Raw genomic sequence first — 21556 nt, 5'->3', positions numbered from 1 at the left:
AAAGTGTCTTGCAAAACTCTCCCTGCTATCCTTAACATCAGAAAAGCTTCTAACTTAACAAACAATGTGCCTTCAGTTGCCCAGATACATTATAGTAGGGCAAATTTACCTTTTCTCAGCAGGACTTCTGGAAGCATCTCAGCCATCTCAGCTGTACAAGTTTGTAGCCACTCTTACTTGCTGTAATGCTCTCCAAAACAATGAAACAAGACTGCATATAACAGTGCAGGAAATTGGTATAGATGTGATTTTATATAGAGGTGGTGGAGACTGGGCTATAGTTTCATGTGTCCCCATAAACTGAAAGCCCAAATAACAGAGAGTAAGATAAATACTTTTTTTCCACAACATAGCTAGAAGAAGGTAGATGAACTCACATTAGGAATGAGAAAAAGAAGAAAATATATCCCCCAATGTCCAGGACACAGGCAATGTCTCCACTGGACTTCTGAGCCGCTACACAAGGCAAAATAAGGAAGCTAATCTCTTGAAAATTACAAATGGGAAATAGCTTCATTATGAGAGCAAATTTCTATAAAGCATTTTCAAAGCTATTAAAAAGCAAAAGCTGTTACTGTCTGTTCCCAAAGCGGTGCCAATGTAAATAGTGTGAAAATAACTTATGTTTGAAAAGCAAGGTGCTTCACAACGAAGGCTGTTATTTCACTTTTAAGTTGTCCCTTGAAGCCATTTTGTAACAAGTGTCTTAGACCCATTTGCATTATGTTCTACAGTAGGGAGGTCTATCATCTCCTAACCACTTCGCTTGAGTCACTTGGCACTGTCTCCTTACCTCAGTAATAATTTTGTTTGCAATTTCTCTTATTGATAATTTACCGTTTTACATGAGTTTTTTAGAATTCTACCATGAATTAGACTTAGGTGTTTGTGAATTAGCTTAGTGTGACTTTGTGACTGGGCAGAATCTCAAAGTCTCATTGTGAAGAAATATTCTGCTTTCTAGAAAAATGCAGTGAAAAGGAGTTCACATTATGAATTATTTGCAAATAGTATTGCCATTCTGGGATTTCTTTCCATCTGTCTGTATGTGGTTGTCAGGTGCTTCTGCTCCAATGAGAACTGCAACTGTAGAAGTGAGTAAATTGAATACAGTGAGTATGGTTGAAGGAGTTTGGATTAACCGTTTAGACAACCCAGAACTATCTGCAGTTATTTCCTTTCCTAGGGACACATCTGACACATTCTCTTACAAGGTCTGTAAGGAAATTCTGGACTGCATGCTTCCAGTAGACATAATTTTTGCAGTTGCAGAATGATGTCATCACAGAAGCATTTAGGTAAGAAAAGACCTCTAAAATCATCAAGTCCAACCTTTGACCAATCACCATCTGGTCAAATAGATCATGGCACTAAAGTGCCACATCCAGTCATTTCTTGAACACCTCCAGGGATGGTGTCTGGCTTCATTGCCCTTTGCTGGACATGCTCCAGAACCTCAATGTCCTTCCTAGAGTGAGGGGCCCAGAACTGAACACAGGATTTGAGGTGTGCCCTCACCAGTGCTGAGTACAGGGGGACAATCCCTGCCCTGGTCCTGCTGGCCACACTGTTGCTGGTACAGAGTGTGCCGTTGGCCTTCTTGGCCACCTGAGCATACCCTGGCTCATGTTCAGCTGCTGGCACCAGCACCCCCAGGTCCTTTTCCTGTGGGCAGCTTTGCAGCCACTCTGCCCCAGCCTGTGGCACTGCCTGGGGTTGTTGCCCAGCACTGGACCTTGTTGAACCTGACCACTGCCCTCAGCCTGTCAATCCAGACCCCTCCGCAAAGCCTTCCTTCCCCCCAGCAGATCAACACTCACTCCCAGCATTGTGTCAGTGGCAAAGTGACTGAAGTGGCTCTCCATCTCCTCATCTAGAGGATTAATAAAGATATTAATCAGGGCTGGGCCCATTACTGACCTCTGGGGGACACCACTGGTGAACATCTGCCAACTGCAGTTAACTCCTTTAACCACCACTCTCTGGGCTCAGCCATACAGCCAGGTTTTTACCCAAGTGAAGAGTTCATCTGCCCAAGCCAGGAGCTGCCAGCTTTTTCAGGAGAATGCCATGGGAGACAGTATCAAAGGCTTTGCTGAAGCCCAGGTAGAATACATTCTTTGATATTAGTGGCTGGGAGCTGAACTCTGCTGAAAGTGTCTCCTTTGCTCCATTTGTCTGGACTGCAATTGATATGTAATACTTTGTTTCTTTCTTGATAAAGGCTGTCTAGCTGTCCCATAGCACTCTCCAATGAACAGACAATGGAAGGGCTGTGTACCTTCCTGCTTTGCTTACTACAGGAGTGAAGGGCTTGCTAAATTCAACCCATCTGCATGATCACCTTTCCAGAAATTGTGAAGAGATTCCTGATTCTTGGTTGTTCTTCTTATCATGAGAACTAATATGTCTGGAAAGGTGGAGTGGACTGATCTGGAACCATGCACATCTGGAAACTACACCACCAACAGGGAGACAATTCTAGGAGTTAGAGACTCCCAGCTCTTGGCTGTATACATACTCAAATGGGAGCTTTTGCCTGGCAGAGACAATCTAGAGCCAAGTTAACTGAAAGAGTTGCTCCCATTTCTGAGGGACCACCTACTAGACCATGCTGAATTTCTACCTGATCATTTCCCCCATAGTCTAAGAAAGACTACAGCTACACTCATTATTCTAGAAATTTTCAAATTTTCCTACCTGACCACAATGTCTTCCTTGGAAGAAAGATGGCTCCTTTTTCAATAGGCATCATCTTACAGCTAAAGCAAGGAAGCGGAATGTTTATGATACATCTCTTCATCCCTGAAGAAACATGACTATGTACCTCTAAAATACATGTCACTTTCAAAGAATTTTAAATTCTAGGTTTAAAGTGACCTGCCTTTCTGTTCAATTTGCCATAACCTTTCTATTTTAAAAAATATGCACACCTGGCATAGAGTTAATTTAGAAGAATCACCTCTATGTTACTGTTTCTTTTATCAACAGATCTCTCTGCATGAATTTCTGCATGTGTTCTGCCATGTTTCAGCCTTGAGAAAAGAAAACACCATCTGCAGCCAAATTACACAAACCCAGTTTTATATGAGGAATAAGGACTTTGCCCTGATTAACTTGTAGGCATGAGGATCATTAGTTTGAAAGACATGTTTTCTTATAGGTGCAGAGAGCTGCAGCTACATGACTTGTCTTAGCAAACCATAAGATATATTTAATTTTAACTTGCTATATATAGAGAGCATGATTGGAATGTATTTCAAATCAAGAACTTGGCAGGTAAGTGAAGAAGGGAGTAATATTTGGAAGAGATGTACCATAGATATGGATTTCAACCTTTTGACCTGGGGTGTCCGAAGGACTTAGGACAAATTTTATGACTAATTAAATTTTTATTTCCATGTAAGCAATAGGATGGTGAAGGGCTGCTTTTCACCTTTCTTGAAGATGCAGGAACTAATATGCTGTTCAAAGTATTCATGCAATTAATGAAAAGTTTAGTGGAAAATGCTTTTTCCATGTTTGTTATAAACCTATAATTGTATGGGAATCAGAAGATGAAAAGCTGGGTTTGACTCCATAAAAACATCATGAGTGAAATTCATCTGAAAGGCCTGCAGCTTACTGCTCAAGATGTGTGTAATACAAGAAAATTTCTGACTCCAATAAGAGGAAGGTTTTCCTCTGTGAGGTACTGCTTGTTCTAGAAGGGTTATTTTTACCTTCTGAAACAAAAATTGATCAGATCTGTGCAGTTCAAAATTATTCTTACTGGTCGTGATAAACTGAAGAGATAAATGGCAAAACTGCGTAATTTTTTCAGTGAAATGACTCATACTGCGCTCGTGTAACTACGGCAAGATTGCGAATGCTGCATGCTGATGCTGCCCAGTAAATGTATAGGTCTAAGCAGGCACTAGAGCAAAATGTCAACACAATCTATGCTATTTCACTTCAAAAATTTCTGAATACTCCCATACTGGCTGACACACAGCAAAGCACAAATGTTTCTTGTGCCAGAGGACTAGATTTTTTTAAAAATTCCAGTCCTTTCAAAGCATTACTGAGCTGTCCTTTACTGCCTCCCAAGAAATAGTATTTCTTATTAATTTGTTTCCCATTTCTCTTTGTAAGTAGTTGAAGTAAGAGTCACTTCAGTAAACCAAAGGATTTGGTTTACTGAATATTGATGGCATTTTCATGCATGCTGTGTTTAATAGTACTCTGGCTTATAATGTGAAATACTTAGTATTTTCAGATATTTTTGAGGCATATGGTTAGAAGTGTTCATATATATTTAGTCAGATAATAAATCAGATGCTGAAGTATGTTGCTTTCTGCTAAGTAGAAAATTGCATGTAAGTATCTATCCCCATATAATAGGAAGTAAACTTCTGTACCCAACCCATTGGCTGTTATACATCAAATGGATAAAGATAAAAGTGTTATTTTTCAATATCTATTGCATTTCTTGCTGACCTCGAGCTGCTTTATTCTTGTAATGTATGTGTTTTACCCTAAATTATTTTTAATAATTTGGCTTATTTATTTCTAAATACTACTACAGACTTCCAGGCTTTGGTAGCTTACAGTTCATGTTAAAATCTGTCTGGTTACCATTTTCCAGCTTTTTTTAAATGTCCATTTTAAATGCCTATTAGCATTGTTTGTTTTTCCATTTTTCTTTCCAGCAATTCTTTCAAACTCTTGTTCCTGTGCTTGAAATACAAGTAATCAGAGAGAGAGTGACCAAGTCTGGCCTTTTCAAAGGATCTAAAGCTGAGGTGTTCTTTGTTGTTTGCAAGCTCTCCCTCTCCACATCTCTCCTCTTTGTTGGAATTTCCTATTCTCTTCCCCAGTCCTCCCTCACTTAAGACTTCTTCCTTCTCATTGCAGTAGGACTCTCTGAAGTCCTTCATCATGCACTCAGGTTTGCCAGAGAGATCTTGAGCCATGTACAGCTTGTTGTCATCACGGTGGTATGTAGCAGGGCTGTACCGCTCTGCCTCATAGCAGTTGTCTTCCTCTTCTTCCTGGCATGAGCTTCCCTTGGCACTCTCACCATCAGAATGAAATGAGATTCCCTTCCCTTGGCTTTTCTGGGAAAGATCAAATGGCTCTTCCTGTTCCAAGCTTCTCAAGACATTTGTCTGGGACAGAGTAATCCTTCCTCTTCCAAAACCTTGTAGTGGTTTGAGGGGAGGAGAAAAGGAAAAATTCGTATATAGGAAATTTTACTACTTGATACATGGCTAAAAAACAAAATCTGAAGTGGCTTTGAATTTCATACTTTACCTTTGTCTTCCATCCAGCTATCTCCAAGTACTTCACTGTTTATGTCTCATGGCATCTCCTTTGAGATGCTGCAAAAAGAAGTGCTATTGTATACACTTCACAGCCAGGTTAGGACACAAAAAGCATTGTTTTGTTCATGCCAGACTCTGGATGATGCAGCTGGGAATAAAGTGAAGTGGTCTGGCCTTTTGTAAAGTGAATTTTGCCAATCAACCTACTCACTTCCTCCTTCCTATTTTTTTTTAAAAGAAAACACGGATCTAAAGCATCACAGTCCATAATATAAGTCCCAGGTTTTGTATCTTATTTTTCAGAGGAGTGGAAGACACTAAAAACATGTTAATGTGTTTGTTCTATGGACACTGTGGTTCAAAGTTAATACTTTAAAAATGAAAAGACAACAGTCTCAGCAGCCTATGACTCCCCTTAATTTTTCCTCTTTCATGCACTGAGAAACCAATCAACTGAAAAGCTCTGTGCACTGGACAGTGCTTCAGCTTGAGGAAATCATTACAAACAAATGATGATTTTGAACAGTGCAGTATAAATCTGCATCTAGTCCTGGATCTGGTTTGTCTTAGTATTTGTCAGTGTCTTCCCTTTTGCTGTAAATAGAGACTATCCAAGAGGCATCTGTGGACTCAGATATGCCCCAAACATCATCAGGATATATAGAAAAGAATTCAGATACTGCAGGCAGAGTCCAGCTTCAGTAAAGACTAGTGAAAATACAGGGTGAGGATTTCACCCAATAGCAAACAGCTATGAAAGTCAATATTTTACTCGCTTTTGCTTTCTTTGGTTTCTGTTTTCTCCTCAGTAATTGAATCCAGTTTCTGAAGGATCTATGCAGTCTCACTAGATAGCAGATGTGACTTTGCAACAAGCCTTATTTGTTAAAAGAGTTCATAAACAGGTGTCAGGCCTCACAAATTGTCTTGTATCTGATAAGCCTCAAAGGCTGCAGAATCTCTGTACAATGAAAAGCTCTTAGGCAATCTCCAGTTACAAATAATTGTCTAACTAGCATGGTGCTGTAGGAGATTTACAGAAAAAACACTTATTTCATTAGCCATTAAGATCTTCATAAATTTTACACTGAATGTCATTAGAGGAAGCGTTTTACATATGTGCTAGGCTGCCCTAAAGCTTGAATATGAGGGACAACAAGAAATCTTGCCCATTAAAGCATTATTTATCTGCAAAATCTTGAAAAACATATCTTGGATACCCAAACCCTCAAAAAAATTATCCTTAATTGCCCCACTTCTTTAGATAGCATTGACATGTTTACACACATGAAGATGACTTCAGGAAGTATATGTGGTAGGTGGCAGACAGGAAATGTTTTGCAGGATACCCTCGGTAGTCAAAAATCCTTTTACTTTGAGATGGGGGAGGAACATCTCCTCCTGTACACGTGCTTCTTTGTAAATGAGATCTTGAGCCTATGGCCTTTATCTGACCCCAGCTATGTCAATACAGCACAGAATGACCAAGGCTCCTAGATGTAGACCCACTGAGGGGTCTGAGGATTCCATTCCCATTCTTGACTGGAAACCAATAAGCAGTGAGAAAGAACCGTAAGTGTTTTAGATTCTCTGTTTCTGTGAATTTAGGATTAATTTAGGATTTATTGGGGATCTCTGATATGTAACATTATAGTAATACAGCTAATAGCAACTTCCTAGGCTTATGGGATTTTACCTCTTGCAATAACATTGGATCTATGGCACAAGTTGGTGGATCTGTAGTACAAAGCCCATTTGCGTTTACTGATATGCATACTCAGATCCCACAGAGAATAATCTTGCTGAAAATTATTACCTTGAGAGTGAAATCCTCTTTCCATGACCCCATGTTTGACTTTCATGTGCCTGGTTAGGTTCCCCTTCAAGGTGAATTTGCTGGGACAGTAGAGGCACTTAAACGGCTTACTATCTGAGTGCAAGTGCATGTGTCCCATTAAATTGTGCATTCTGTTAAACTCCTTTCCACACAGCTGTAAAAATGGTAAAAATGAAAATTATTAGTTTGAAGCAGTGTTTTCAAGGACAACATTTTTAAAGGAAATAGAACCTACAATTCTCAACTTAAACCCTGACAGTTTTTGGCTGCAATATATTTTTTCAAAGTTCCATGCAAAAGTCCTACAGACAAAAACATATGGTTGACTATCTAAGGCGTTCTGAACTGCTGACATTTTTTAATATTGGTGACCAGGACACATAGTCAAGGATTCCCCAAAAGCAGTCCATGTTGTTGTCAGGAGGGGAAAGACTTAAGGGAGTAATCTGCAAGGCTCTTAATCTGGATGAGATTCAAAGCACAAGTTTCTGCCCTGGTGAACCACTCCATTTGTTTATACATCTAGCCTTTAATCAAGGACAGTGTCAGGCAGAGATGGAATTACAAAATAAAACCAATTAAGGGTTTCTGTGAAACAGTCAAGCAGAATATTACTTCTCTTTAAATGGAAATTAAATGGCTGCACATTTTGCTAAAAGTTAGAAAAAGCAATTCCTCGTTTTTCTGTGTTTCTTGCTCACCCTTTTTTTCCCTGATGGCTTTATCTTTTGTTTATCGACTGGTATGTTTTGGTGTCTCTGGTGAGCAAGTTGCAATTTAAACACTCCTGAGCCTGCAAGAATGACTCAGCTTTCCCTGAAGCATGTTTCTGCCAGCTCAAGCCATTGATCATTCAATTTTCCCTTTGATGGAACAATAAGGGTGGGTTTTATTCATTGTTGTTGTTTATTTAGATGGGCCCTTTTGTTGTCTGGACTCTTATGCATTCTTAAGACATGAGAGTTTGACATCACTATTACAGGCATCTAGTCTTACTTGTCTTCTGGGCTTTCCTTATCAGGATTTATAATTTTATTCACATTCAAGTGGCTATTTCCATCCTCTGCAAACTTCTCTCTTTGCTCTCTACTTCTTTTGTTTTTTTTCCCCTGACTTGTTTTACCATAAGATTTTAATTTCTTAAGGTTTTCTTTATTACTATATGAGCCAGAATCACCATTACTGAGTAACTGAAACCTCCATCTAGCAGAGCAACCATCTGGCAGACAATTACTAAATAGAAATTACTAAGAATCCACCAGAATTTTTGTATAATCTGAATTCTGATTTTATTTATTGGGTATTACAGATCTGATTCAGAACTTGTAGATTAAAATTCAGAAAGTCATCACCTGGAATATCTGGATGAAATGTAGATAATAAAAGGGTCCTTGGAGAAACAGTACTGTATGTATTGTGATTTAAACCCTCTCTTGAGTTAATCAATGAATGTTAATTAATGAATCAGTTCATTAACACAAAATTTAGCAGGTATACTGTTTTAAAATAAAAGCTAGAGCTGAGTCAAAAAGCAAAAAGAAAGACTCTGAAAACATTCACTTGCTTTTAAAAAAATTATTTGCTTCACCTGGTTATGTACCCTTTTGTGATTTTCTGTTTGTGATTTCGCTAAAATAAAAATTCTAGCAAATAAATTTATCAGCAAAGTGTTAGACAAGACAGTTGGTGGAAAAAAAAAGAAAAGCCACTGAAAATTAATTTTTCAAAATAAGGTATCTGTTTCCAAGGGTCATCCATCCACTGAGGAAAGAATACTGGCTTCTCTTCACATTCAAACAAAGGTAACATGCAGGATTGTTTATACTCAGAAAAATGCTGGAACCAAAAAAATAACTCAGAAAGTGCTGGAAGGAAACAGAGGAGAAGAAGTACTGATGGGCACAGAAAATTTGCAAGGAATAACAGCAGCTGATTGTATCTTGACAGCTGCTGGAACAACCTGTAATATATCAACATTACTCTTCCTACAAAAATGTCAACAATAGTATCTCTCTAACACCTCTTTGCTGAAGGCTTCTGGTTATCTGCTTGTATTGTGGCTGACTTATGCTGTCACCAGGACTTGCTTTCCTATAGCAGGTCTTCTCTGTCTGAACTGGTAACCAAGGAAAATCATGTTGAATAGATGAGTGGCTAGAGTACTGCATGCAAAACTGTATCTGTATAAGGTCTTGAGTATTAAAACTGATCTAGGAGGAGCATTTGGTTTCTTTCCATCAAGGCAATATTTGTTTCTCTTTCTTCATACTAAAAAGACAGGGACTTGGTAAAGGATAGTTCTTTAGCATCAGAGTTCTGTGTTTCTCAATAAAGTTGACAGGTTTTCCATGTCCCAAAGTCAGGCACATCTTAGAGATGTGTAATGTGTTCATGTCCTGAAATCTTCTCTGGGGACATGAGGAAATGGTGCTAAAGTGCAGAGGTGTGGCAGGAAAATTAAAGTAATGCAGATAGGAAAATTGTTTTTTGGAATGATGGGTCTCTGTGGCATAATTTCTGTTTTACTGGTCCTTTTAAAAAGGCAGAAGACGCCTTCCAGATGAATATCTATGATCCAGAGGTAAAAGGAAGTAGGTTTCTCACTCATGCTGGAAGACTGCAACTCAAATATAGCTGGAGTACACAGGTAAAGCTCATTGAAGAGCCTGAGTCTGCAGATCAAACTAGAAGATGGTACAAGATTTTCTTTCTCTGTGACATAACAGGCTTGTGAGCACTGACTAAGCAGAGTGTGAAAGATGACCCTGAGGCAGCTGCATGGGGGGGGGGGCTCCAGCAGAACTCTCTACAGTGCACCATAGCGCTCAGGGAGATGAGACGTTTATGCAAGAGAACTTGGAATATCAGGAACAACATGGTTTACTTGTGGACTTTCTGTTAGGCTGTCTACTTGAGACAAAACAAAAATAACATCTTGAAGAGAAATACCTCAGCTGCAAGTCTGCTGAAGAGACTTTGTTGCACTGGCTGATGAAACGGACTTCAGTATAGTTTGCTAGAAAACTCTGTTAGTTCAACCCTAGATTTTCTCCTCCTAAGCCATCACGTGAAGTATCATCCTTCTAGATTTGTCAGCCTGTTTTGTTTCTTGTCAAAGTACTTCTCTCTCACATTTTCTTTGGTTTTGGCTCCTGTTTAAAGCACACATTTTTAGATGGGGAAAAAGGTGGAGTTCAAAATATCTGCTGCAGTGTGTGCTTGTCTGGGCTGAAGAAAAATCCGTTGAATCCCTTATTGGAGGTCTGAAACACTGATTACTTCAGCACTAAAAGCAACAGTAAATTCCATGGCATCTTTCTCTACAGATCAGAATTAGTACTGTTGCACCAATTGGTGTAAAACCTTCATAACTCTTTAGTCTTTTTTTTTTCTTAAACAGAAATAAACAAGGCAACATGGGCTCAGGCCTTTAAATTCTACAGACAAGTTCACTCTTCAGAGGAAAATTAAACAGAGATCCAGGCTGCAGCTGGATGAGGAAACAGAAGGGACAACTATTTGCTACTCCCTCACTTCTGATAGTCTGTGCTTAGTTGTGATTAGACACATAGGAAAACTCATGTTTTCCTTTGCTGTGAGAAAAAGGTAAAGAAAACCATTGCCATGTGGTGAAGTATAAAGGCTACTGCTGTGCTCTCTTTCCCGTGCATTCTTCTTCTTTTTTTTTTTTCTTCATAAGAAGGGTGTTCCTTTCCTCAAAGAAAGAAGGAGAGGGAGAATGACTGTAAACTGTCCAAAAGGACCGTGAGAAAACAGGAAGCTTTGAAAAGTACAAGAGAAAGCAAGATGAAATCTATTTGCAGGCGGTTCCCCGGGGACATGTGAGCCATTGTTAAGCAGGCTGTTCATAAAGCTATATCCTTCCTTCTGCTGAGGAGGAGCTTGGTGCCAAAAGGCTGCTATCTGGTCATTGCCTTAACCCTCCGAGTACCAGCCAGAAATATTTGCTTTCAAGAGTCTTTTGAGGGCTCTGTCAGAGAGTTAATGCTAAGATGTTCCTAATACAAAAGAGCAATTCCTGATTCTGCCTTTGCTTATTGTTGCAATCGTCTCTGTCAGGGGCACTGATGTTGGTTCACACTGCTTCAGCCATACGAGAAACAGATTCGCTGTGCTTACTTGTTTCTTTCCTCCTAGGGACACTGGGTGGGGACAGAAAAGTAAAAAAATAAGAAAAACAGGTGTTCCTGTAGAGCTTGTGTTACTGGCTGGAAAACATACTGGTGATACTCTGTTTCCCAGTTCCAACTACTGCCCTCTCCAAGTTTCAATAATCTGTCATCATCAAACACTGAGCTGAGCACAACCTTCCAGCTTATCTGCACGTACCTAAAAAGTCATGTGTATCCACATACTGCACCCACAAAATCTGATCCAAAAACTGAGTTTCTTTTCTGAACTTTGAGGAGTCAGATGAGGACTTCAACCAAATAGAAGCAAGAAGGAGGTTTGCAGATGTTCTCAAAGAATGAAAATCTCCAGCAGACCTGACATGTTACAGCCTAAGAATTTCAGTAAAAGAAATTCTTTTATCAACATGGAATAATGGAAGCCCTACTATACAAAATAATATTTTAATAGGACATAAATTAAAATAAAACAAAATACTGAAGTCGGTAGAATTTGCTGCTAGTTTTTACAAAGGAAAATTTTTTGAATTTAACAGAGAAAAATTATGAAGTCAGAAAGATTCATTCTGACATTTTCTTACTAAAACTAGCACTGAATATCATATATGCCTATGACATTTTGAATTTCTACATTTTTTCAAGAGAAAATAATTCCCTTTAAATTTTTCATCCATCTCTGCTTCTTCATGAAATATTCCTTTAAAGAAAACGTTCAATACCATAAAGATGTAGGATGAAGGAGTTCTAGAAATTGCTTCCAAATCAGTCTTCAGTTACTTATGCACAAGCTGGGTAATGCTCCACTCTGTATTTAGAGCCCTCTTAGAGCAAATTAAAGTGGGGAAAAAATCTATGACCTTTGACTTCACAAGGTATGACTACAGTAATGAACCAGACTGGCAGCAAAAGAACTTATGTAGCATCCAATACTGAGTAAGAATATAGACATGAATAATTCATAAGGAATATATTAGAGTTGAACAGGGTCAAGAAAGCCTTAATGTTTTATGGGGAGGGAGGAGAAGAGAGGATGGAAAGGGTATGTCAGCCTCCAGTGCTGGGGGGAAGGAGCAAACTGGAATTTGCACAGGATTGTAAGAAAGGCCAGATGGTCTCAGAGGCTGTTTTGTTAGCATACCGATGTCCTGCCCTGAATTTCAGTCTGGTAATTACACTTGGCCCTTTCAAATCCCTCCTGTAGTTGTATTTTGCTGTGGCTTTTTCTGACTGCTTTCTTGAACTGTTGCATAGCATCACTGTGGGAAGTTGTAGCTGCTGCTTTTCCATGATCCTCTGCAGGGTGCATGACTTGATTAATGCTTTTTGTAAGTGTTTCAAGCTATTAAGCACTTAGACTTCATTTGGGTGGTTGTACAAAGCAAATGTCAGATATGTTTATTGTCCTCAAACATCTGTGGCAGTTAAATTCTCACAAGGCAAAAAACCCCCAAAACTATGTGAGGATGAAAGTTACTGATATTGAAGGGAAAGGGAGTAAACCACAGGTATTTACCTCCATTATTTTGTGCTACATAAGCAGAACCTGGATAAAAAAAAGAAAACCAGACTGGTTTATGCTAGTTTAAGTGCAACTGCAGTATGTGTTGGCATGTTTTGTTTTTCTAATTCTACCATATAATAAAATGCTATATACTGTAGGTTAATGCCCCTGCCACCAAATGCACTTACCTTGCATTTGAAGGGTTTGACGTCAGAGTGAACAATCATGTGGGCCTTGAGAGTCTGCTTTTGCACAAAGCTCTTGAAGCACAAATGGCATTGATAGGCTCTGATATTGGTGTGGATCAAGACATGTCGCTTCATGTTGGCCAGCAGGGTAAATTCCCGACCACAAATTCCACATTTGTGCTCTTTCACACCCTGAAAGAAAAGAAAAATTCTGTAGATGGAAAATTTTCTAGATAATTTAATTTTCAGTACAGCAATGTATGAATTATTCATTCTGTATTGGCAAAGCTGATAATAAATTATTTCACTTTTAATATTTTTTCAAGTAATAGGTACCTGTGTATTTTTTCCTGACTAACTCTTACAAGCTTCTGAGAAGCAGAGAAGTAAAACAAAATGTAAGCTTAATGAAATAATGAAGTTTGTTTACAAATCAATGTGACACAGTGTCAGAGCTTCCCCGTCCTGCTCTGCTGCTTAAGTAAAGTATTGGTCAAACACATACACGTATTGCCCAAAATAAAAGCCCACCAGTTAAAAGACTAAAGTAGTGCTTGCCTTTAATAATTGAATATTACAGGATTATGGAAAAGACACAGCCCTATTTTGAAGAAAGCTAGAGAAAATAATCTGAAGTAATTGAGAGTAGTCAAGCAATACCACCAAATAAGATTATACATCTTGCATTTATTGAAGAGAGAAAAATCTGTTTATTCTTAGTGGGATTTTTAGTAACCCTAATGGAATGATCTCATTTTAGATGAGATTTATAGAACATTTTTATCACCTTTTTTGTTAACCACTCAATTTACTACTGCATAATTCAATATTCTTACTCACACCTGTGTGGTCCGTCAGCTTCTCAAAGAGTGATTTAGATACTATGAAAACCAAAGAATTTGCTACTAAACAGCCTGAGAGTTTAACTTGCAGAAGGTAATAAGGGTTTACTAGGTGAGAGCAGTTACTCCTTCACAGGCCTTCTTTAAAAACATGTGAAATGACTGTCAGTGGAAGTTTTCACAGTTAATTACAAAGCTAAAACTGAATGTCAACAGCAGCTTCAAGTGTCTGCTCATCTGATATGATGCTGCCTTTAGTCAGCTAAGTACTGTGAACTATATTCACAGCTGAATCCACCTGCCGCTGTGGACAAATAAGCAGAAGCTCTCTAAGGGCTCAGGGGCATTTTGTTTACTGTGACAAAAAAACGACCAAGTCTTCAATTAGTGGAATCTTGCATGGTAAATTCAAAGACCAGGGAATCTCCAGGAAGAAGAGAAATTATAATCTTGAAGCAGAAAAGAAAAGTAAATGTGGAAGTAGAGGTTGTCGGGTTTTCAAAGAATATGTGACTATAAGACTCAAGTGCTCTAGCTTTCTGTATTTTTAATGCTTTTCATGTAAAAGCCAAAATTCAAATGTTAAAGGAAAAATATGCAAACCTGGAAGAAAATTTTTATTAAAGTGGAAGGTGTTATTATTGTCTTACTATTTTTGTAAAAGTGGACAGTCAATTTCAGAGGTTCTTGAATAGAACAATTACATTTTTCCTATTTTTGAAAGCAATCATTTTTGGAAATGTTGCAGAGCTTGCTTCTACCCCAAGTTGACTCTGCTGTTACCGCTCTCAGCAGTGGCAAGACTTCCACTTGATATGAATTGGCTGTGATTATGATCCTGCTTGTCCATTTCTATTAATCGGCATTCTGGATAATATACACACAAAGGGGAATTTTTCTTAGGGTTTTTTGGTTTTTAAATGTCTCATTATAATGATTCTTCAAAACCTGATGAGTAATAACTTTTTTTTTTTTGGCTGCGGTCCGCTACAAACTCATCTACTACCTAATTAAGGAAACAAAGTAGGAGAACTTATTTTCAGTAAAAAAAAATTTTAAATTTTGGGGTTGGGGAGTGGTTATACAGCTCTGCAAAATTATGTTATTTTACAGAAGGTCATTCTGAAAAAATCCCCAAGAAACAGAGAGATGTGAATCCAGTGTGGGGAAGTAATACAGGTGGTTTAATTGAACTCCTGCTTGTAACATAGTTGGGCTGTGTGTGCTCATTCTTAAGACTGACAAAGACATCTGGCTTATACTACTGCCAGCAATGCTGAGGTTTCTACGTAAGCCTCTGCAGGTGGCAAGAGGCCATGTTTCTGAGGAGGTGGGTATATTTGTGTTTAGTAGCCTGTAATCCTCATGCTACCTTCAGATGCAAGGCTTACCTTGTGAGTCAGGGAGTGTTGCTTCAGGTGGTGGGGCTGCACAAACTCCATGCCGCATTCAGTGCAGATGTATGGGCGGATGTCTTTGTGCTTCATCATGTGGTTTTGCAGCTGACTTGGGTACTGGAAGGTCTTATCACATTCGGTGCAGTTGTACTGTATAGGGCCACGGTGGGTGGTTAGGTGTCTCTTCAGTTGGGCCAGAGTTGGAAAGTCCAGACCACACTCCACACAAATATTCTCTCGTCCACTCTCGTGCTTAGACTCATGTGCTTTCAGCTCACTGGGGTAGGCAAATCCCCTGCCACAGATCCTGCAGTTGTAAGGCTTGATGTCACTGTGCTGCATCATGTGTCTCTTAAGGTGACTAGTTTGGGTGAAAGCCTTGTGGCACACCTGACACTTATGTGGCCGAGTGCCCTGATGTGTTAACATATGTGTGTGCAAGTGGCTCAGCTGCTTGAAAAGCTTGCCACACCGGGTGCAAGCATGTGGCTTAATGCCACTGTGCCCCAAGATATGGGTCACCAAATTGTACTTGGATGTATAGGACTTCTCACACATGGGACACTGCCAGCGTTTCTGTTCACCCCCCACATCAACATAGTAGCTGTCATCTATCTGAAGGTTGACATCTACTCTTTCCACCTTCTGTTTGTTTTCACCACTTTCTCTTACTTCAGCCCTCCTGAAGGGTGGTTCTGGAGGTCTTTTCATTTGAAAAGGGTTCCTGAAATGAAAGTTTGGTGGCACAATGAAAGGAAACATTAAGCCAGGGTGGACTTTAGGATAATAAGGGTAAGGAGCCTGCATGAATGCTGGGCTATTGGGCCATGCCATGTTAGGCTTCACTGGTTCTTTCTTAATGGGCTTGGCTCCAAAATGCTCCAGAGTTCTGTAGAATTGAAAACCAAAGTTGCAGAGGTCAATCATCTGGGAACTGTACTTGGGCTGAGCTGGCTGTTGGAACACCAAAGGGAGACTGGAAGGGCCTATGTCATTGTGATCTTCAGGTCTGTCTGGTGGTGATGAGGAATCCTCAAGCGTGATGGGAGGAGGCATTTTTGTTGGCATGCTCTTGCGTTTACGAGACCCTCCTTCCAAGGACCCCTGGAATGTTTCCATGTTTTCAAGAGGAGGAGGACCATAGCAGAAATGTGAGAGGTGTGTTCTGAATTCTTCGTCAAACGGAGCTGTTCTGTGTGGCTTTGTAACAGGGCTGAGTGGCTGCAGGCAGCGGGAGAAGGGAGAGGCTCGGGTATTGTCCACGTTAAAAATTGTTTCTTTATTCTTCATCATATTCGATTTTTTTCTCCGTGACCCAAATTCCTTAAAATAAGCAAAAGAAAACCCAAATGTCTTTATTTCTTCCTGTTCTTCTGGATTTAACATTCTATTGACTATTTTATTGTTTTGAAGGTTGTTGGGTTTTTTAACTAAATACAATTAAGGACGTCTTTAATCTATATAAGACAAAGGCCTTTTAAAACAGAATTAAATTGTTAAGTGAAAAGCAAAAAAGCCTTGGTCTTCATGCAGCAGATTTGGCCCACACAACATTTTTACAACATAAACATTCTGTACCGTGACACATTACTTCACAGCTGAATCTGTATGGCAATGTTTCTGCTTAATTTAATTCAGTCAGACTGTTTGTGGGCAAAATTCTGTCCTTGGCTGCACATCCACAGGCTCTAGAAATTGGCGGTGCATCTAAAGGATATGGCAATACAAACAATAATATGCACATTTATTATGGCTGTGACATGAAAAGCCAAAGCCAAAAAAATTTAAACTTCTTTGTATCATTAACATGTGCTGCTGTGAGAGAAAACAATGGCCAAGTGATCTAAGGACACTGTGTACCATCAGGTTTTGCGCCATGTTTCCTGGCTACTCTCACTTTGTATTGTAATAAGAAGGCGGAGATAAATTTATTTTCTTTGTTTTAATCCCAGAGATATTTGCCTGGCAGATCTGGGGGAGGAAAGACATTTGACAACTCTCCAAATTAAATTCAGTTTAGTAGGTTTTATCTACGATTTGTTTGTTTGTTTGTTTCTAAACAGGTGGGCAAAATCATCACCATAAAACTAAATACAGAGCTGATGTCAACAGAACCCTTGGGACTCCAGAGTAACTGACGCCTAAAAATGCTCTGAGCATATCTGATGATACAATGTGATAAAGCAGATTAATAATTTTCGCCTAGCAAAATTTTATGTTCCACTGATCATATGGGGAGCTTCATCTGAATTTGTGGTTCATCTAAAGCATTTATTTTAAATTTTGGTTCATCTTAAATAAGGCTGCTACCTTTTCCCTTGTCCTTCTAGAGTCATAGAATCAGAAAACATTCATGTCAGAAAAGACTTTTAAGATCATCAAGTCCAGCCATTAACTGTCAAGTCCACCACAAAAACATGTCTGTAAGCACCACATCTACACATCTTTTAAATACCTCCAAGGATGGTAACTCAGTCACTTCTGTGGGCAGCCTGGTTCACTCCTTGACCACCTTTTCTGTAAGAGGTTTTTTCCCTGGAACAGCTTGAGGCCATTTTCTCTTGTCCTGTCACTGGTTACCTGGGAGAAGAGGCAAATACCCACCTGGCTACAACCTTCTTTCAGGCAGTTGTAGAAAGGGATAATATTCCCCTGAGTCTCCTTTTCTCCAGGCTAAAAAATTCCAACTTCCTCAACCACTCTTTACAGAACTTGTGCTCCAGACCCTTCCCCAGCTCCACTGCCCTTCTGTGGACACACTCCAGCACCTCCATGTCCTTCTTGGAGTGAGTGGCCCAGAACTGAACACAGGATTTGAAGTGTGGCCTCACCAGTGCTGAGTACAGGGGGACAATCCCTGCCCTGGTCCTGCTGGCCACACTGTTGCTGGTACAGGCCAGGATGCCATTGGCCTTCTTGGCCACCTGGGCACACCCTGGCTCATGTTCAGCTGCTGGCACCAGCACCCCCAGGTCCTTTTCCTGTGGGCAGCTTTGCAGCCACTCTGCCCCAGCCTGTGGCACTGCCTGGGGTTGTTGTGATCCAAGAGCAAGACCTGGCACTGGGCCTTGTTGAACCTCACATCACTGCCCATGATCCAGCCTGTCCAGATCCCTCTGCAGAGCCTTCCTGCCCTCCATCAGATCAACACCCCTACCCCACTTGGAGTCGTCCACAAACTTAGCAGGGCTTGATCCCCACATTCAGATCAGTGAAGATATTAAACAGAACTGGCCCCAGTACTTAGCCCAGGGGAACAGCACTGGTGACTGTCTGCCAGCTGGATATAACTCCATCCACGACCACTCTCTGGGCCAGGGCATCCTGACATTTTTTACATGCTAAACAGTGCACCCAAGAAGCCATGAGCTGTCTGTTTCTCCAGGAGAATGCTGTGAGAAATGGTGTCAGAAGCTTTGCTGAAGTCCTAGAACACAGAATACATTCCCTCTTCCACTAAGCGAGTCATAGAAGGAGTTCCTGTTGGTGAAGTAGGACTTGCCTTTCATGAACCCGTGTTGCCTGAGCCTGATCCCTTGGTTGTTCTGTATGTGCTGTGTGATGGCACTCAGGATGAGCTGCTCTACAACCCTCCTTCCAAACCTTCTTGTAGGTGGGAATCATATTTGCCAACCTCCAGTCAGCTGGGACCTCCTCAGACAATCTGGGGTGATGGTAAATGATGGAAAGTAGCTCGGCAAGCACTTTCACCAGCTCCCTTGGTACCCTTGGGCGGATCCCTTAAGTCCCACAGACTTGTGCACGTCTAAGCATTGTACCATGTTGATGACCATTTCCCCTTGGATTATGGGGGCTTCATTTTGTTCCCTGTCTCCCAGCTCAGAGGCCTGGGCAGTCTGAGAACAACTGGTCTGACTATGTCAGACTGAAGCAAAGAAGGCACAAAGTATCTCAGCCTTTTCTTCATCGTTCAATGCTAAGTTTCACCCCACATCCAACAAAGAATGAAGGTTCTCCTTGGCCTGCTTTTTTGATGTGAATGTACATATAGATGCTTCTTGTGTTATTTTTTGTGGCAGCAGCTGGATTAAGCTCCAGCTGGGCTTTGGCCATTCCAGTTTTCTCTCTGCCTAAGCTTGTGACATCCTTGTGGCCCTCCTGAGGGACGCACTTATATGAATGTGTGTGTTTGTGTGCATGTATCTAGCCAACCAGGCAAAGGTTAGGTTGGAAAACTAGACACATTTTCCCTCTATCACCTGTGACATGTTGATGCTATTTATACCATCATTCTTGGAAATGCTGGGTGGAGAGCATGAAGGTGAGTGGAGCACTAAATACACTCCTATTTCTATTTCAGGAAGCTACATGCTGGATAAACCTTCTTCTAAAGATAGATAAAAGCACATCTCTGTGACCTAGTTAGGCCATGGACAAGAGAAGGCATCTTAAAAAACTTCCTGCAAAGAGATTGCTTCTTTCTAATAGTGTAGACTGAATAATTATCTTTGAGATAAAAAAGTGAAGCTAAAGGCTCAGCAACAAAACTCTTAAGATGGAAAGCTTAGACAATGGGATCAAACAATGCACGAAGAAGGACTAACTGAAGGAAAAACTGAATGCTATCTGAACTTATAACTCAAAAACCACATTGGATAGAGGTAAAAGATAAAATAATTGCTTACAAGTTGGACAAGTATCTAAAAATTACACCACAATATTACTTTCAGTTGATAGTGCACTGACTGGAAGTAGTGTACCTATATATACACAATATCAATTCATGTAATTATGGAACATCCTGATTTGGAAGGGAGGGACCCACAAGGATCATCCAAGTCCAATTCCTGGCCCTGCACAGGACACCCTCAAGCATCACACCATGTGCCTGAGAACATTGTCCAAATGCTCCTTGAACACTGTAAGGCTGGTGCTGTGACCACTTCCCTGGGAAGCCTGTTCCAGTGCCCAACCACCATCTGAGTGAAACACCTTTTCTTGATATTCAAACCAAACCTCCCCTCACTCTGCTTCAGGCTGTTTCGTCAATTCCTGCCACTGGTCACCAGAGTGAAGAGATTGGTACCTGCCCTGCCTGTTCCCCTCATGAGGGAGTTGTAGACTGCAATGAGATTTCCCCTCAGTCTCCTCTTCTGCAAGCTGAATAGGACAAATTAACTCAGCTGCTCCTCATATGGATTCCCCTCACGGCCCTCCATTGCCCTCCCTAGGATACCCTGTAACAGATTTATATCATTCATATAATGTGGTACCCTAAATTGCACACTATGTCTGCATGTATGCATATATATATATATATATATATATATATACATATGGTATTCATCCTACTGTTTCCTTGTCACCCTAACTCCCTGGTGAAAATAACAACAGTTAGATCTTGAAAACTCTTTGGGTACAAAGGTTTGACTTATTAAAAAGGGAGAAGGGGAAGGGAATCCCAAGAATATTGAAAACTTCTCAACTTCTTTCCCAAAGAAAAAAATCTGCTTTAAAAAATCCTTTTTATCAGAGTGAACTCACACAATTTGAACATAATGCTTTTAGATCAAGATTTTCCCTATAAAGGGATGTGCTTTTAGATCAAGATTTTCCCTATAAAGTATGTGCCTCAAACATCTTTCAACTTTGTATCTCACTTTTTTCCCAGCAATAAGTGTATAAAATTCTTTAGAAAGCCCAAAGCAATTGAGGACCCAGCTATGTTATTTACTGCTCTTGTTGGATTATTGAAATGCTGCCAAAAATACACAGAAATTACAGTGAGTTGTGTCTAATTGCTCTCTCTTTTCTTGGCTTCCAGTTACTCCCTTCTTCCACACAGAGTTTTGTGCAAAGTTTCACTCTTTATGGAACACAGAGATGAAGAACTCCTTGAAATAAGAAAGAAACTATTTCCTTGTGCTACTAACCTTTGACTGCTTTCAATGAGCATATGGGCTTATTCCACTGGCCACAGCTACAGGCATCACAGGACCAATCCTACAAGGGAAAGTGTTTAAGTCAGTGACCAGCACAATCAGAGATGTGCTGTATAATCCAACACATAGAGGACTTAAAAGAAAAGGGGAAGTCTAAATATGGATCACCTTGTTGGTTTTTCTCCCCCTTAAATTGCTATAATATATACATTAATTATTTCTTCTTCCATTCTGGTAGCAAAGCCTTGCTAAATTGAATGGAGGCATGATCTTAACTATGTCCAGAACCTAATTCCACAAAAACATGAGTTCTGAGGAAACCACAGAAGAGAAAACAGATTTGTCTCTTGGTGAAAATACAAAATATAGTTAGGGAACAGTCCCTTGTTCTTTAAATAACTTCAGCAGAGAACTTCAAAGTTTTAGTACAG

The 21556-nt window shown here is 40.0% G+C and overlaps 1 protein-coding gene across 10 annotated transcripts in view; it reads right to left on the bottom strand.

The window, feature by feature from the left end:
• Positions 1–2215: 2215 nt before the first annotated feature.
• The window catches only part of ZNF366 (zinc finger protein 366), a 34002-nt gene continuing 14661 nt past the window's right edge, over positions 2216–21556 (bottom strand). For 4 of the 10 annotated variants that reach the window (XM_017740677.1, XM_017740680.1, XM_017740679.1 and 1 more), the window contains 5 exons: positions 21117–21186; positions 15217–16545; positions 12984–13175; positions 7123–7297; positions 4647–5182 (listed from right to left, as the gene is read on the bottom strand). In XM_017740677.1, coding sequence (XP_017596166.1) covers positions 4647–5182; positions 7123–7297; positions 12984–13175; positions 15217–16515 — 2202 coding nt within the window. In that variant the 5' untranslated portion in view covers positions 16516–16545; positions 21117–21186. Of the gene's footprint in view, positions 5183–7122; positions 7298–12983; positions 13176–15216; positions 16546–17677; positions 17803–21116; positions 21187–21556 lie in introns of all 10 variants that reach the window. The other 6 variants (XM_017740682.1, XM_017740683.1, XM_017740685.1 and 3 more) reach the window with 3 other exon arrangements.

Source organism: Corvus brachyrhynchos, unplaced genomic scaffold, assembly GCF_000691975.1.
Source record: "Corvus brachyrhynchos isolate BGI_N302 unplaced genomic scaffold, ASM69197v1 scaffold467, whole genome shotgun sequence".
In the NCBI taxonomy this organism is placed as follows: Eukaryota; Metazoa; Chordata; class Aves; order Passeriformes; family Corvidae; genus Corvus; species Corvus brachyrhynchos.
Note: the sequence above shows the minus strand (reverse complement) of the source record. Positions and strands in the feature narration are given on the sequence as shown.